Source organism: Acartia tonsa, chromosome 1, assembly GCF_053477335.1.
Source record: "Acartia tonsa isolate MP-2025a chromosome 1, ASM5347733v1, whole genome shotgun sequence".
Classification (NCBI taxonomy): Eukaryota; Metazoa; Arthropoda; class Copepoda; order Calanoida; family Acartiidae; genus Acartia; species Acartia tonsa.
Genome location: NC_137260.1, coordinates 15627007 through 15644288, shown reverse-complemented (window position 1 = coordinate 15644288; position 17282 = coordinate 15627007). Strand labels below are relative to the sequence as shown.

At 37.5% G+C, this 17282-nt stretch overlaps 1 protein-coding gene across 1 annotated transcript in view; it reads right to left on the bottom strand.

Annotated features, from left to right (window-relative positions):
* Nucleotides 1-17282, bottom strand: part of LOC145326566 (protein lev-9-like) — an 80322-nt gene that overhangs the window by 49057 nt on the left and 13983 nt on the right. The window contains exons 10-13 of the mRNA XM_080169940.1: nucleotides 2403-2490; nucleotides 2060-2119; nucleotides 1787-1872; nucleotides 936-1046 (exon numbers count right to left, since the gene is read on the bottom strand). Coding sequence (XP_080026066.1) covers nucleotides 936-1046; nucleotides 1787-1872; nucleotides 2060-2119; nucleotides 2403-2490 — 345 coding nt within the window. The remainder of the gene's footprint in view (nucleotides 1-935; nucleotides 1047-1786; nucleotides 1873-2059; nucleotides 2120-2402; nucleotides 2491-17282) is intronic.

Here is a 17282-nt window from a genome sequence, read left to right as displayed (position 1 = left end):
TTACAATGCCAACTTATTCCGCCCCTATTTTGCAAGCTATGTTCATAAAAAAATACTTTAACATGGTTTTTATGACTTCTTTGTGGAATTTGATACTTAATACTTATATTACTTTACAATTATTGTTGAATTTACCTATCCTCACAACCATGATTATTAGCACAGTATAATTACGTCATTGCACACATACTTTTCTTAACATACATTTTTTTAGACATACAACTATGTAGACTGGTATTTATTGATAGTTTTTAGGAAGAAGATATATAGGTCACCTAAAACTTTCTTCATTTTCTATTAAGTTTTTGTCTGTTTATCATATGATCAATAAATCAAATTTTTCCTTAGCTAATTATCTTTCCATCCTTCTTTCTTCTACCCACTAAAAAATCTATCTTTTATACAAGAAAATACGCGGGAGGGAGTATTGATATTAACTCACCCCCCCAAAGAAAAAAGCTTAGACGTCCTTGATCTTTTTATCTTACCTTGATCCCTCTAGCCATACTTGGGTAGGTGACCGCCTCCAGGTGTATGTCTTACCTGGATCCCTCCAGCCACTCATTGGGTAGATGTCCATCTTCAGGTGTATATGTTATCTGGATCCCTCCAGCCATCCATTAGGTAGGTGACCACCTCCAGGTGTATATCTTAACTGGATCCCTCCAGCCATCCATTGAGTAGATGTCCACCTCCAGGTGTATATCTTACCTGGATCCCTCCAGCCATTCATTAGGTAGGTGTCCGCCACCAGGAGTATATCTTACCTGGATCCCTCCAGCCATCCATTTTATAGGTGTCCACCTCCATGTGTATATCTCACTTGGATCCCTCCAGCCATCCATTGGGTAGGTGTCCGCCACCAGGAGTATATCTTACCTGGATCCCTCCAGCCATCCATTGGGTAGGTGTCCGCCACCAGGAGTATATCTTACCTGGATCCCTCCAGCCATCCATTGGGTAGATGTCCACCTCCAGGTGCTCCACAATTAATTTCTTTACACTCGGGATGGCTTCCACTCCACTGCCTGTCACTTTCACAAGTTCTACAAAAAAAAATATTTTTATTCTTCATTTTTCTGAAAGCTTCCTTTTGGTCCAGAAAGATTAATATGTGACACATTTTTATGCATATATTTAAAATTAGAGCCATTGTTTTATCTCTTTGATGGCCTTGAATTATGATCCTATATTTTCTTGGTAGTTTTATTTTCATTGGTATCAAAATGTTTAAAGTTATAGATATGAAGAGGGGGTTGGGTGCTATCACTAATTTTGGGAAGTCCAACTGCCCCCTTTTCACTCACACCCAACTTATAAATCCCTTTGCCCTTATAAGATTTTTCATCTATACTATATATTTTTGATCCCTTCGGGGATAAAGGCCGGGTCCAACAAAACTGCCATAAAATTTATGTTTTTTTATATTCATTTTATCTTTCGTTAAAATTGTCAATACTAAGATACGGTAAATAGTATTTCAATATAGCTGAGAACCGGTTCTAATCCAGACGATAGCATCGATTCTGAAGACATACTATAATAGTTATTTATCGCATCGTATTATAAACAACTTTCCGCGGATATTAAAATGAAAAATTATAAGCATACACCAGTTTATTTCAGCCCAAAAGTGCCTAAGTCCAAGGCAAGCAAAACTGATTTTTCTTTTAATATTTGTGAAAAATTGACTGTAATACAATACGATACATGATTTTTCAATGAGAACCAGTTCTAATCCAGCGGATATTAATCGGTTTCTAAGCCAAACTATAAAATATTGTACCTATTAGCATCTCCGACAATCATATATCCATAGTTGCACTCATATGTAACTACACTCTTGTATGCCAAGGATGTAAACAGGGCCCTTTTATTCAGTGTTCATTTAAAACAAATAATTGGCAGAAAAAAAAATTAATATTTGTTTTTAAAGGTTAGTTTTAACAAAATATTACATTGTATATCGAACTTGTTTGAAATGCTAAACAATTAACTTTTCTTAATTTGTAAAACAAAATGCTGAAGATCATTTTGAATGTTTTGTATGAACATCCCTGCCATTCTCCGGGTTCCTGGGAGCTGGACACTGTACAGCTTCACATTCTGGCAACAGAGTCTGAAAAAAGAATATTATACTATTTTGCTTATTTTTAGGTTATATTAGGATAATTCAGGGTTAGAAGAGCTCTGCAAGGGGTTGAAACAGGATTTTGTTTTGAATTTAGAAAATATAGTTAAAAGTGGTCCAGTATCTAGTTGTTTGAAAGAACCAGAAATTAATTCTAAACTATTTACAAAGACCCTTCCTCGTATTTTTGTCACCCACATGATCACGAAATGAATGTAAGAAAACAGTTGTACCTTACCTAATCTAATCATATGACCTAACCCTTTCTCACCTGTGTCCAAAGGCCATCCCTCTCACAGATTTTTGTATCCTGGCCTCGCAGAATGAACCCAGGTAGGCAGGTGTACTTTACTTGGCATCTAAAATAAATGACTTAGAGTCTACTACACAAAATCTGAATGAGTCAGTTAGAAAATGAAAAATTTAAATGTTGGTACATCTAACGGAGCACTTTACAGTGCCTATAAAAAATGACGTCATACAATACAAATGCACAATGATAGGCCAATATACAGACTAAATTACCAATAACAGGCCAGTATACATTTTAATTGACCAATGGTAGGCCAGTATGACGTTATTTTTTTATAGGCGCTATAAAAAGCTTCATATCTAACAGGCATATTTCGAAAGTATTTGGACAGGCAATATTCTAGATCAACTTCTAGGCAAAATCTGAGTAATAAAGTGAATCAGTAAAAATAAACTTTTATAAATGCTACGCACCTAAAAATACTTATTGTAATATAATGTTTGGATAGTATTATGTATGTATCAATATTATTATAAATCTTGTATTAATCTTGTTAGACATGTAAAGGGGGAATATTCACACATTTTTACCAGGGAGAAAGGGAGGGGACAATGGATCAAATATTCAATATTTTAGGGTTTCAAACCTTGGGGACCAGCTTAAAGTGTTCGTGAAGGATTTTGACTGAATTTAGGGACTTTGGGGACTTAAGCACAGTTGCGTATACGAATTTGTTAAGAATGAAACAATTAACACAAATTCTAGCAGACAAAAAATTATTTTGTATAAAATTATTTCGGCTGGTTCTAACAAATATTTTTTTCCCAAGAAAATGTCATTTTATGTCTAGAAACACTACTGTGATATTTGTGTAATAAATAATCAAAAACCCTCTTGAATTTTGGTGGTTGTTAATTATATCCAGGGATCGGAAGCCTCACGTAAGCCGCGTGTAAGCCTCAGTGAAATCGTGATTTTATCACTATAAAATTCAGCTGGATGTATAAAACGGCTCTTTAGCAGACAATCCTTCTTTCTGAAATTTTTTTTCCTGCTCACAATCAGGTTTAAAACTGAGGCTTATGCGCGGCTTACGTGAGGCTTCCGATCCCTGATTATATCTATAGGGAGAAGATAAAGATGTTCTAATGGAAATTTTTCAAGTGATAAATTACAGAATGTTTACTTACTTGTGATGTAATAGTAACCTATTTTATAAGTAGATGCTTTTCTTCTTAAAACTCTTACTCATTTTGAGTTATCTAATTTATATAACCCTATACACTTTTAAATTTTCTTCAAATTTTCTGGATAAATCTGGTTTTCGTGGCTTTTCAGCAAAAACTCTCAAAATTAATTAATTGCCCATTGTCCCCTCCCTTCCTCCCTGCATTTTTACACATCGTACATGGCATTAATGCACATATCCTTTTATAAAAAAGTATATAATATAAATATGTCTGTGTCTGTCTGTACATTAGGATCACGATAACTGTTTGAGTGATATGGTTCTTAATTATAGTGAAGCTTATTAGTCCAATTTATTTTTATTTCACTAACCAGTTATATTGACCATTATACACAGTGTTGCGGAGCCAGAGCCGGAAGCCGCGGAGCCGCCATATTTTGGTGGAGCCGGAGCCGTAATTTTCGTTAAAAACGGCTACGGCTCCGGATTAGCTAAAAATGATTTTTTTAACGGTCTCTTTCTATTTAATAAATTGAAAAACTATTGTTACTTAACAAATAGACACTAGATCTTTTCATGAAAATACTCTTTTTCGAATTTTAGTCTTCTGCTAACCTAAAAATTTACTTTAGGAGCCTAGAAATACATGTACAAAATTTCAGCTCTCTATCTCTACTGGCGACCTAGCGCCAGGCATGTAAAATATCAACAAATAACGGTAGCACGGCGGTTTTAACAATATCTCAGCAATGTGCAGGTTTTAAGCTCTTCTGCATATTTCAATTTAAACACACAAGGGCAAAGATATATTATCCCAAAAATCTTTTGTCAAAGTCTACTCTACACCTAGCGCCAGTCAGTTTTCTAAAATAATGCATTTTATACCTGTGAAAATAGAAATCGCCAGCGCTAGGTGTAGAGTAGACTTTGACAAAAGATTTTTGGGATATTATATCTTTGGCCTTATGTGTTTAGGTTGAAATATGCAGAACACCTAAATTCATCTTCCAAGCCATTCTCTAGGCATTTTAATTTTTTTTATGAAATAACGGGATTTCAAAACTGCCCTTTGAAAAGGCCTAAAAAATATCTTTTTTTGTCACTTTTTTCACTGCTTATAGTTACAACTTATTAAGATATTAAGCCCAGTTAAAAAAATCGGCGCCTCCAGCACCAAAACCGGCAAAAACTGGCAGTTAAACTTCTGTGCCCCTACTTGCCCCCCTCTTCGGTAAACAGTAGTTATCTCAAGAAGTAAAAGAGATATCAACACACAGAAAGAAAGCTTTTTAAATAAAACTGAGCTAAGTAACCATTACACATTTAATTTTAGGACTTTCCTTCTAGGGGCTTGTGGAGCAAAAGACCCACCAAAACACTAATAATATGAGTTCTGAGCTTATTTTTAAAGATATCAACCTGATTTTTTTTTGAAATCTTTTGTTACCATAATTGAACTCAGTAACATTCACAGATTTAATTTTGGGACTTTCCTTCTAGGGGCTTGTTTGGCAAAAGACCCCCAAAAACTAAAAATATGAGTTCTGGACTTATTTTTAAAGATATCAACCTAATTTTTTTTGAGAAAACTTTTTTCACATAACCAAACTCAGCAACCTATACAGATTTCATTTTGGGACTTTCCTTCCAGGTGCTAGTGGAGCAAAAGACCCCCCAAAACACAAAAAAATATGAGTTCTGAGCTGATATTTAAAGATATCAAACTGATTTTTTTAAAGAAAACTTTTTTAACATAACCAAACTCAGCAGGGGCGTGCAAGCTTTTTTTTTTTTTTTGGGGGGGGGGGGGGGGGTAATTACCCCCCTGAAACCTGTTGGCTGGGGCAAATTTTGTTTACCTTCCCAAAATTTATCCCCAAATTTTTAAAAATAAAACTGAACTCAGTAATGATTACTCATTTCATTTTGAGACATTCCTTTAAGGGGCTTGTGGAGCAAAAGACCCCCCAAAACACAAAAAATATGAGTTCTGAGCTGATATTTAAACATATCAACCTGATTTTTTAAAGGAAACTTTTTTAACATAACCGAACTCAGCAGGGGCGTCCAAGCTTTTTTTTTTTTGGGGGAGGGGGCGCCCCCAAATTCGTTTGGGGGGGGGGGGGTAATCCCCACTTTACCCCCCCCCTCTTGGACGTCCATGAAACTCAGTCATGTTTACAGATTTTATTTTAGGACTTTCCTTCTAGGGGCTAGTTGGGCAAAAGACCCCCAAAACTAAAAATATGAGTTCTGAGCTTATTTTTAAAGATATCAACCTGATTTCTTTTTTAAAACTTTGTTAACATAACCAAACTCAGTAACATTTACAGATTTCATTTTGGTATTTTCCTTCTAGAGGCTTGTTTGGCAAAAGACCCCCAAAAACTAAAGATATGAGTTCTGGAGTTATTTTTAAAGATATCAACCATTTAGGAGGGGTAAACAATTTTGAATACCCCCCCAAAAAAAAAAATCTCTAACAAAAATTTTACCCTGGGGGCAAATTCTGTTTTCCAAAAGATTTCGGGGGGGGGGGAATTACCCCCCCCCCCTCAAAAAAAAAGCTTGCACGCCCCTGCTGAGTTTGGTTATGTTAAAAAAGTTTTCTCAAAAAAAATTAGGTTGATATCTTTAAAAATAAGTCCAGAACTCATATTTTTAGTTTTTGGGGGTCTTTTGCCAAACAAGCCCCTAGAAGGAAAGTCCCAAAATTAAATCTGTGAATGTTACTGAGTTCAATTATGGTAACAAAAGATTTTTAAAAAAATCAGGTTGATATCTTTAAAAATAAGCTCAGAACTCATATTATTAGTGTTTTGGTGGGTCTTTTGCTCCACAAGCCCCTAGAAGGAAAGTCCCAAAATTAAATGTGTAATGGTTACTTAGCTCAGTTTTATTTAAAAAGCTTTCTTTCTGTGTGTTGATATCTCTTTTACTTCTTGAGATAACTACTGTTTACCGAAGAGGGGGGCAAGTAGGGGCACAGAAGTTTAACTGCCAGTTTTTGCCGGTTTTGGTGCTGGAGGCGCCGATTTTTTTTAACTGGGCATAATATCTTAATAAGTTGTAACTATAAGCAGTGAAAAAAGTGACAAAAAAGATATTTTTTAGGCCTTTTCAAAGGGCAGTTTTGAAATCCCGTTATTTCATAAAAAAAATTAAATGCCTATAGAATGGCTTGGAAGATGAATTTAGGTGTTCTGCATATTTCAACCTAAACACATAAGGCCAAAGATATAATATCCCAAAAATCTTTTGTCAAAGTCTACTCTACACCTAGCGCTGGCGATTTCTATTTTCACAGGTATAAAATGCATTATTTTAGAAAACTGACTGGCGCTAGGTGTAGAGTAGACTTTGACAAAAGATTTTTGGGATAATATATCTTTGTCCTTATGTGTTTAAATTGAAATATGCAGAAAAGCTTAAAACCTGCACATTGCTGAGATATTGTTAAAACCGCCGTGCTACCGTTATTTGTTGATATTTTACATGCCTGGCGCTAGGTCGCCAGTAGAGATAGAGAGCTGAAATTTTGTACATGTATTTCTAGGCTCCTAAAGTAACTTTTTAGGTTAGCAGAAGACTAAAATTCGAAAAAGTGTATTTTCATGAAAAGATCTAATAGACACACATCCTTCTACTTTTATATAGCTTTAATCAAATCAAAGCAAAATATTTCATATTATTTATTTTAATTTCTCAATTCAATAATGAACAAAAATTAATATATTATTTTAGGTAGGAGGCGGAGCTGGAGACGGAGCCGCGTCAAAATTAAACGGCTTTGCAACGCTGCTTATACAATTGAAGAGAGTGTTTCGGTACGCATGCCTTGCCGTACACGAAATCTTAATCTCCAAGCCCTCCGAATGACCAACATGTGAATGTTTACAAATGTGTATTTATTACCATGAAAACGGTGCATCTAAAACAAAAATATAAAAATTAATAACATAATATTAATGGTTTATTATTTTTGTATATCGAGGTTGCGTGATTTCAATTTAATTAAAAATATAAAATTTCTAAAAAACTTTAAATTGGCACGAAACATATTAAATAGCATCATAAATTGATAATTTTAGATTCAAATGATCAATAAAATTAAGGAAAATATTCGTATGTCAAAAGTTAGCAGTTAAATGGTCTATTTGTTGAAAAATTAATGTTTTAAATTTCTTCGTGAAAATATACCATACTACACTTATTATTAAGAATTAAAGATAAATTCTTACCACATTATACGTCAAACTAAGCAGGAAGGCTTATTTGAGATCTTCCACGGATTAGAGCGCATGTATATCCATCCAATACATTATTTTTATTCACGTAGCTCTTCACATGGGAATCAACAAGGAAAAAATGTGCGCGCCTTTGTTTGTTTACAAGCGAAGCGCGGAGATAGTTAGGAATGCCGCGTAACACACTCATTCTCTGGTGTAAGGAAAAGGGAATTAATGGGTTCGAACTTGCCAGGGAATACAAGAAAAATCATTCCAACACACACCCGTCTAGTCACTGGGAATCGAACACAATAACTCATCTTAGCATCATGCGTGCAGACAGTGTCCACAAATCACAATCTCATAACGCATAAATTACAAGAGTTTAAAATGGCATGGCCATCAGGCCTAAAATTAATTATGGTAACTTACGAACACCACAATAACTCAAACCGACTCCACTACCACATAAGGATAGGAATAAGGAATGGGAAAAGCATTCAACATTCAGAAATGCACATTTACCACTCACACATCTCATTATATCATGGCCTCATAATCTCAATTAAAGTTAGAATTACAGACCATGTAATTGCGAATACATGAATTAATAATCAATAGTACCTAAACTTTGATTAGGTACCTACATAATAATAGGCAAATGATTTTTATATTAAAAATCGCATCAATAATTAAATAATCAACTCAAACTTTTAATCAAAAGAAAGAAAGATTAAATAATGACATTTTTTCTACTAAATCTTTTTGCTAAAAAAGAAAAGTAAAATTTTCATAAAAAACTTCTCAAAATTAAGCATTTTCTCCAGCGGAAAAATACTCGGGCTTACATCTAGACATTCTTAGATAAGATAGGTAAATCCTTAAATCTAACATGTTTAATAAAATAGATACTTAAATCTAAACAAAATATGACTGTAAAAATCATCAAACATCGGAAAATTAAAATTTCATAATTTTAAATCTTCGTGAATCAAAATTGCGTAAAATAAAATTGCAATTGAAATATGCAAATTAAATTACCAAAAAATAAAACAAAAGCTCAATTATAAGAAAAGAACTTCTCTAAATGCTGAGTTTGCAATTTCTCTCTGTTTTAAGAAGAAAGCAACTTGTACATATTCATACAGTCAAAATTAAGGCAATTTGGGGCCTCAGTTAGAATGAACCCCTCAAGATACAAACTAACCAATCTTTCAAATATTAATAATGCCGTGTTCCAGCTATCCTGACGGACGTTATGTCTTTCCATCACAATTTTTTGATACTGCATAATTTCCGACAGGATTTCTGGCGCAGGGCTCCATCAACTGAAAATAAACATAATTAGTGATGTTTAAATCAAATCAAAAATTAAAAGAATCATGAATAATTCAAGAAACTTTAGAATCATCAATCAAAGCAATCAAAATAAAATTATCTTATGCTTTAGTTTTGCCGTTCTGTAGTATGTCTGGCCGAGGTAACAGAGCTAAGATACACTATAGAGCGGTCTTATTAAGCTTAAATCTTCGAACTCAAAGAATCTACTTAATTCAAGACGAAAAAAATCTGCATTTTTCTTTAGGTACATCGGTTAAGAGGTAAATAGAAATAATTTTAATATATATGTAATATTAAATTATCTATGTGATTATAATAAATCTTAAGAAATATTTGTATGATGTAAAAAATCTCATTGTGTTACTTTTTATCATATCGAATTTCAATTAAACAAGGATAAGAATGTTCGTATTTGCGTAGGTACCTAGGAAAATTTCCGCGAAAAAAATCCCTGGTCCCGGAAAGACTTAAATCATTGAAAAAACTTGCGTAAACGTATAAATAACTTAAGTTTGCATTTTAAATGAAAAAAATCTTGTGTCGATTTGAAAGTTTAAACGAAATTGAGTTAAAATTTGCGTTTTTTGTCTTTCGAAAAAAATCTGATAAATCTACCGTAAAATAAAATTCAAAGTTAAACAAGAACGATACTTATACTAAACTTTGGGTAGATTGATCTTGAGCAGACGTCTTGCGGAAGTCTCGTTACTCGTGGCGGCTGCGTCATCTGATAATTTGAACTTGCAAACCACGGTCCTCCCACCTGGGCGCACTTCTTCCAAGTTCTCCAGCCTCCTGGTGATGGGCTCTTTACAACCTGTTTCAAAGGTGCAGATTGCATCGTTGGTCCTGCCGCCTAACAGATCAGCAGGTGAAATTATTCTCCAGCAATTGACGTCATCTCCTTGGGTGGCATAGGTCAATGGCTTAGAATTCAGGACTCTTGCAGTCTCAGCACACAACACCAATAAATCATTGAAGGTTACAGTAGCACCAGCCAACTTCTTGTTCAACACACGCTTGACCAGCCCAACCTGCCTCTCCACAGTACCCACGAACGAGTGTGCTGCGGTGGGCACCAGATGCCATTCAAAATGCATTCGGGTATCCTTCAAAAGTTCATCCATAATTCGCTTGGCACCGGCCATATTGGTGCCTCTGTCTGTGGTAACCCTTCTAGGCATATTGTAAAACGCCTGAAGTTTTCTCAAGCCGACCAGCACGGCTTCAGTTGAATAATCAGTCAACACATCAACAAACACAGCCTGTGTAAATCTACAGGCCACAATCAACAACCAAACTTTGTACTTGGTCTTGGAACTCCTGGTACCAACGCCAGGCTTCGTAACTTCGATCGGCCCCGCAAGGTCCATATGCACCTCCTTGAAGGGCATAGAGGGCTCGACACGATCTGGCAGAATATTAGCAATTGCGGGACTCGAACGCTTGGCATATTCAATGGAACATGCAGCACAACTCTTGACCACTTTCATAGCCTCCATGCGGCCATGTGTGATCCATGCATACCTGCGGCTTTGCGCCAACGTCTTACGATGGCCTCCATGCCCCAATTCATCGTGGGACTGTTGAAGGATGAGCCGCGCCAGCCTGTTGTGGCGGCTGAGCAAGACAACACCTGGGCTGTCCTTCATAATCTTCCTGGGGCCTCCAGCAGCGGCCTCAAGAGCCTCATCTCCTCTCCCGGACATTTTCAATATTGTAAATGTCCTAAGAGGATAACATCCATCATGACCCACAATGGGCCAACAAACCTGGACCTTGTGATGATAAGGTTGAAGGGAGTCAAATTTCCCCTCGGCGTCCATGGTCATCTCCTTCTCTTGGTTGAAGGAAGTCAAAAACAGGTCACAAACAGAATCCATGTATGTATTTGTGAAAGTATAGTTCTCATAATGCTTAGAACTATCATTGCTGCTAACACCATCCTCAATTGTTGCAACGCCACGTTTCTTGACAAGCAGCGTTTTAAAGCAGTTGGCAGCCTTAAGAACTGCGGCAACAGTCCTCCTTGCCTGCCTGTAGGTCCTTCTTGCCAGGGACCTCCAGAAATCATTGTCCACTACCTGTGTGAACATTACCTTGAGCTTCGCCATCTTGGGATTTAGCTCGCTCTCGGGAATGGATGCATTTACCTCACCCGCCGTCTTAACGGGCCACTGGTCCTGTTCCAGGCGCAACCAGCTTGGACCTTCTTGGTATGTAGATCCAGGTTGTACATCCTCAATCGTACACAAACCACGCGTTGCCAGATCGGCAATGTTGTGCTGGGTTGGAACCCATTTCCAATCTTCAGGGCTCGTCAACTGTTGTATCTCAGAAACACGATGACTGTTAAAAACATTTAACATAACACTGTCACTGGATAGCTGAGCTAGGGCACAGCTGCTATCACTAAAAAATACTTTGCCAGAAATGTTGAAAGGTAGAGCTCTGGCTACAGTATCCACAAGCCTGGCCAAAATTAGACAACTAAGCATTTCTAACCTTGGTATAGACTCAATCTTCACTGGTGCGACACGTGACTTGGCGCAACACAAAACTACATCATATCCTCCAGGAACTGGCCATCTCAGGTAGGTGATGGCTGCATAGGCCTGGTTAGATGCATCGCAGAAACCAACAAGCATTGGAAGCCCCAACGGCTTATCAGGAACCATCGAACGTCTGAACGACACATTTCCAAGTGCCGAACGGTCCTGGAGGCTGGACACGAGCTCCGACCTCAACTCTCCAGGTATAACATCATCCCAGTTACATCCATGTATGCAAACTGAGCGCAGACAAAGCTTGGACTTAAGCAGCAATGGCGCTGCTAGACCCATTGGGTCATAAAGTTGTTGCACAATTCTCCAAACTTCACGTTTAGTTATCAACTCAGGTAGACTTCTCCAGAGATCCTCCAGGTCCAGATCCTCTAGTAACTTTCTACCCTTAATCTTCTCGCCGTGGTTGGCTCTGACAGGTAGGAACAACTTATCCTGTTTAGGGTCCCAAACGAGGCCCAGAACTTTTACACTGTCAACATCATCTCCAGAATAAACAACAGATTTAAACTTGAAATTGCCAGGTGCAATCATATCCTCCAGCTCTTGGACCAGCTGGACAGCTTCAGGTTTACTGTTATGACCGCTCAAACAGTCATCCACGTAAGTACAAGTCTCCAATTTGACCGATGGAGGATCTTGATACAAAACAAATTCAGAACTGAGTGGTTGCTGAACATCTCTCCACACATCCTGCTGGGCTACAACGTCACAACCTCTAATCTTCTCAGATCCATAAACATCTTGAACATCCTGCTGGGAACGTCCACCAAAAATACGACCAGTGAGTCTGAGGGCGGTCACGGCCATATCTCCAGCCAAGGCCTCACCAAAGTTGATGGTTTTGGTAAGGTAGACCTCTGGCTCTCCATCAACTGTATCAGCGAAAAAAACACGTTTCAGCTGAGAATCTTCATAGGTAGCTAATAATGAATTATAGAACTTCTGAATATCAGCCACGAATGCACACTTAAAACTTCTGAACCGGATAAGATTGTGCATCAGAGTATATAATGGAACTGGGCCGTCCATCATAATACTATTGAGGCTTAGCCCCTTGCAGCAGAGGCTGGAATTTGCGCATATCCTCAACGGCGTGGAAATAGACTCTTTATATGCGCAGACTAGGCTCGAATAATACACGGGCTTAGTATAAGTTAGGTCTTCTGGCGAAGCTTTCTGATACACTCCACGAGACACAGCTTCTTGAAACACTTGGCAGAAGGTGCTGTATTCACCTTTTTTAATCATTCTCTGCCGGTCACGTAAGCAGATCTTATAGGCCTGCTCTGAATTGTCAACTAACACACTTGGCGGCTGCTTGTAGGGATATGAGGCCGTCCAAATATGGTTCTCAAGATCTAATGTCAGACCTTCTTCAATCAGCTGCCGCTTACGCACATCCAAGGCGGACTGCCCGGCAGCTATGGCGGCGCAATGACGGCAGTTCTTACAACCGCTGCACATTGATGGCGGCTGTATTCCCAAACTCTCAGTACTCAGGAACTCCATCTTGCTGACCTCCAACTTCACAGCTTTACAGGCGACAGGATTAGCAACAGTCCTGCCATCTGCAGACACAACTAAATAGCCTGTACCAAATAAGCTTCTGTACAGTCTAGAATCACCAACCATTTTATCTGCACACGGGAACATAGCTGGTGTTAAATGGCCGATTAAAACATCAATCTTGCCGTCGACCATAGAAAAATTATCAGGCTTCATGTTGAAAATGTCGGCGGCGGCTGTAGGATCAATAGAACGCAACCCTTCTTCAGTACCAATGCTGGGCACTACCGCCGCCTCCAGAATATGTGAATTCCGGTTGCGGTCAACCAAACAAATCTTGACTGTAGGACATGCTTGGCTCTTTCCATCTGCCAGAGAAATAGTAGCTGTGCGACCAGTAGATGGCAACTCTAACTTCTTGGCAATACTTCTAGAAATCAACGTCAAATTTGCTCCGCTGTCCCACATGGCATTGACGGTGACTTGACGTTTGTCAGCCGCCAACGCCGGGACCTGCTGCAACATCAGCATAAAATTGTTCTTGCTAAACAATTGTGACTCATACACCGCCGCAACTTGTCCACTAGCAACCGATTCATGTAATAATGAATTATGAGGCTGGTTGCAACTGTCAATGGTACAGCTGCCAAGCTTATCGGCTCTGGGACAATCGGCCACCCGATGCCCTTTTTGTAAGCAGAGCAAACAGGCGCCTATCTTCTTAACGAAGACTTTGCGTTCAGGAACAGACATATCCCTAAACTTGGAGCACTTAAACAACAGGTGATCAGAGTTACAACCTTCCGACGGGCAAGGCTGTTTCTTCTTGGTCTTAGCTGGAGACCCAGGTTTACCAACGGCTGTAGCTGCGGCCGCAGGATTACCTTTCTTCTTGGAGGGGGTGTCTACATCGAATGAACACCTCATCAAAATGGCGCCACGCTGCTCCTCTATAATCTTCAACAGCTTAGGAATATTTGGGGTATCCATCGAGCCCAACGCCAGGTTGAGCTTGTCCTGGAAATCACGTGGCAACTTTTTGGATAACATTTCCAAAAGAATAATGGTCAACCACTGGCTTGTGGTGACTTCCTCATCATCATCATCCTTAGTCAGCTGCTCGAGCTGGCTAACTGCACCACCAAACTCTGCTAAGACTGTCACAATCTGGTTGGAGTCCGACGGTTTAGGCTTCTTCTCCCATTGGTTGAAAAGGCAGAGCATCTGACGTGTTTTGGACTTAAAACGTGCGTCGAGGTAAGCCCATTGAGATTCATGTGATTGAATCTGAATTAACTGAAGTCTCAACTCTTTATTTTTGCAGACCTTTTCACTGCTCAACAATAACTGTAAATATGACGGGTCCTGTCCTACGGTAAGCTTTTTAAAATTGTCCTTGAAACTTACGTAGGCTGACTCTGAGCCGTCAAAGCTTGGAAGAAGACGTTCGTCGACACGATTCATATATCCTGGCGTGAACATAGAACCGGTGCCGAACTGTGGTGTGCCAAACGGCGACACAAATGGCGATGCTGTCGAAGCACCCGCCGTCGTTGTAGGCGGCTTCACAGGTTCAAGCTTAACCTCGGCCAGCCGTTTCATCAAAGCAGACAAAGTGTTTATAATTGGTTCTGGTAAGGGAAAGTATGACCCTTTAATAACTTTCACAATCTTTAAGCAACGATCATATAGTTCAGCCTTATGGTCAGGCAAATTATCACCAACTAAATCAACAACACTTTGAATGTCACTAAGCTCCTCCATAGCATCTAGAGCATCTTTCAGAGCGTTATAATCTTTTTGCACAGTAATTATATTAGAATAAATGTCACTAAACTCCTCAAGCTCTTGGATTCTCACACCAAGCTTGCTAAAACCGACCATAATGCTATCGAATGTCTCGAACTTGTCATGGACAAGGATTGACTCCTTAGTGAAATGTCTAACATCAAGCTCTGAAGATTCACTGACCAACTTCATCACTTTATCTAGTTCACTGGTTAGGGCCTCGACGGCTGGGCGCAGCCGTAGTCCCAGTTGAGCGCCTTTATTCTTTTTAGGACCCATGATTGTCACAATAATTAACTGTACTGATTACGATTATAATAGTGTGTGGTAAGGTATCACAACCAACACATTCACAAAACTTCACAGATATTTTCTTAGCCGCATCTGTTCTGTCTCGTTTTCATTGTTTCGGTACGCATGCCTTGCCGTACACGAAATCTTAATCTCCAAGCCCTCCGAATGACCAACATGTGAATGTTTACAAATGTGTATTTATTACCATGAAAACGGTGCATCTAAAACAAAAATATAAAAATTAATAACATAATATTAATGGTTTATTATTTTTGTATATCGAGGTTGCGTGATTTCAATTTAATTAAAAATATAAAATTTCTAAAAAACTTTAAATTGGCACGAAACATATTAAATAGCATCATAAATTGATAATTTTAGATTCAAATGATCAATAAAATTAAGGAAAATATTCGTATGTCAAAAGTTAGCAGTTAAATGGTCTATTTGTTGAAAAATTAATGTTTTAAATTTCTTCGTGAAAATATACCATACTACACTTATTATTAAGAATTAAAGATAAATTCTTACCACATTATACGTCAAACTAAGCAGGAAGGCTTATTTGAGATCTTCCACGGATTAGAGCGCATGTATATCCATCCAATACATTATTTTTATTCACGTAGCTCTTCACATGGGAATCAACAAGGAAAAAATGTGCGCGCCTTTGTTTGTTTACAAGCGAAGCGCGGAGATAGTTAGGAATGCCGCGTAACACACTCATTCTCTGGTGTAAGGAAAAGGGAATTAATGGGTTCGAACTTGCCAGGGAATACAAGAAAAATCATTCCAACACAGAGAGAGTGAGGAGATATTGGACTACACATTATAATAGTTCCTCAATCTTTATAAACAAGTTCTCTACTTCGAAGGTTTAAAAACTTTTGGGACTTAAATCTTAATGAAAAAATAGGAAAGGTAAAATTTTTAATGTAGTATGAAAATCTAAAACATAATAAAAAGTAAACCATTAATTCTCCATATTATGAGGAAAGTTCCAATATAAGCTTTTTGGCAGGTTTCTTAATGATATTTTAACATTATACTTTGTACTATAAAATATTGTTAGGCGGAAAAAAAGGAGAAAAAATGTAAAGATAGAGAGAGGCAGACAACAGGGTTATAAAGGGATAGGACAATGATAATATTAAAAATTACCCCTTCTGTAGATTACAATTAGTGGTTGAAACGTTTGGACACTAAACCTCATGAACCAATCAATTGAAATTAAATAAATATTCCCAAATTTGTTAAGCTAACGAATAAGAAAATGTTATTTAAAACGTTGGGGATAAGACAATGGGCGATAAATTTATTTACAACTCAAAGTATGGTAAACAAAATTACTCCTTCCGTAAATTTAAATTCAATGGCCTGTTTACTACACTGGTTTCCATTTTTCGTATTTGTTGGCTTAACAGCTTTAGGGACTTTATATGTAATCTACAGAAGGGGTAATTTTGTGTATATACACATCAATTTATCGGCCATTGTCTTATCCCTTTAGATCCCTGTTATATTACTATTTAGGAAAGACCCAGATTTTTTTTAATCACCCTGTAAATTTTGATGTATATTTCATATATTTTGCTCTCATCATTTTATCTAAGTAGGAGAAAACTTTTAGCTAATTAATTGGAATATTTAATTTCAACCCATTTCTAAAATTAATGTAGAATATATATTCTATGTTTTTAATCTATTTTTTGTGCTAATTTTCAAAGTATGCATATTTGATTACTTTATTTATTTACTATTTCTGATTTGAGTCTGCATGTCTGTCTCCTAAAACCAATTTTCTTATCTAAATGATGATTCCTAAGACTGCAAAGATTTTTTTTAAAACGACTGCTTGATCATAATACAAGGATGACATCATTTATAAGTAGCAAAGCACAACAAAATAATGGATTGGACAAAAAGGCTTATAAAATAGGTGTGTGTAGTGGTCATAAAAAAACAAGAAAGAAAATATGTGAGT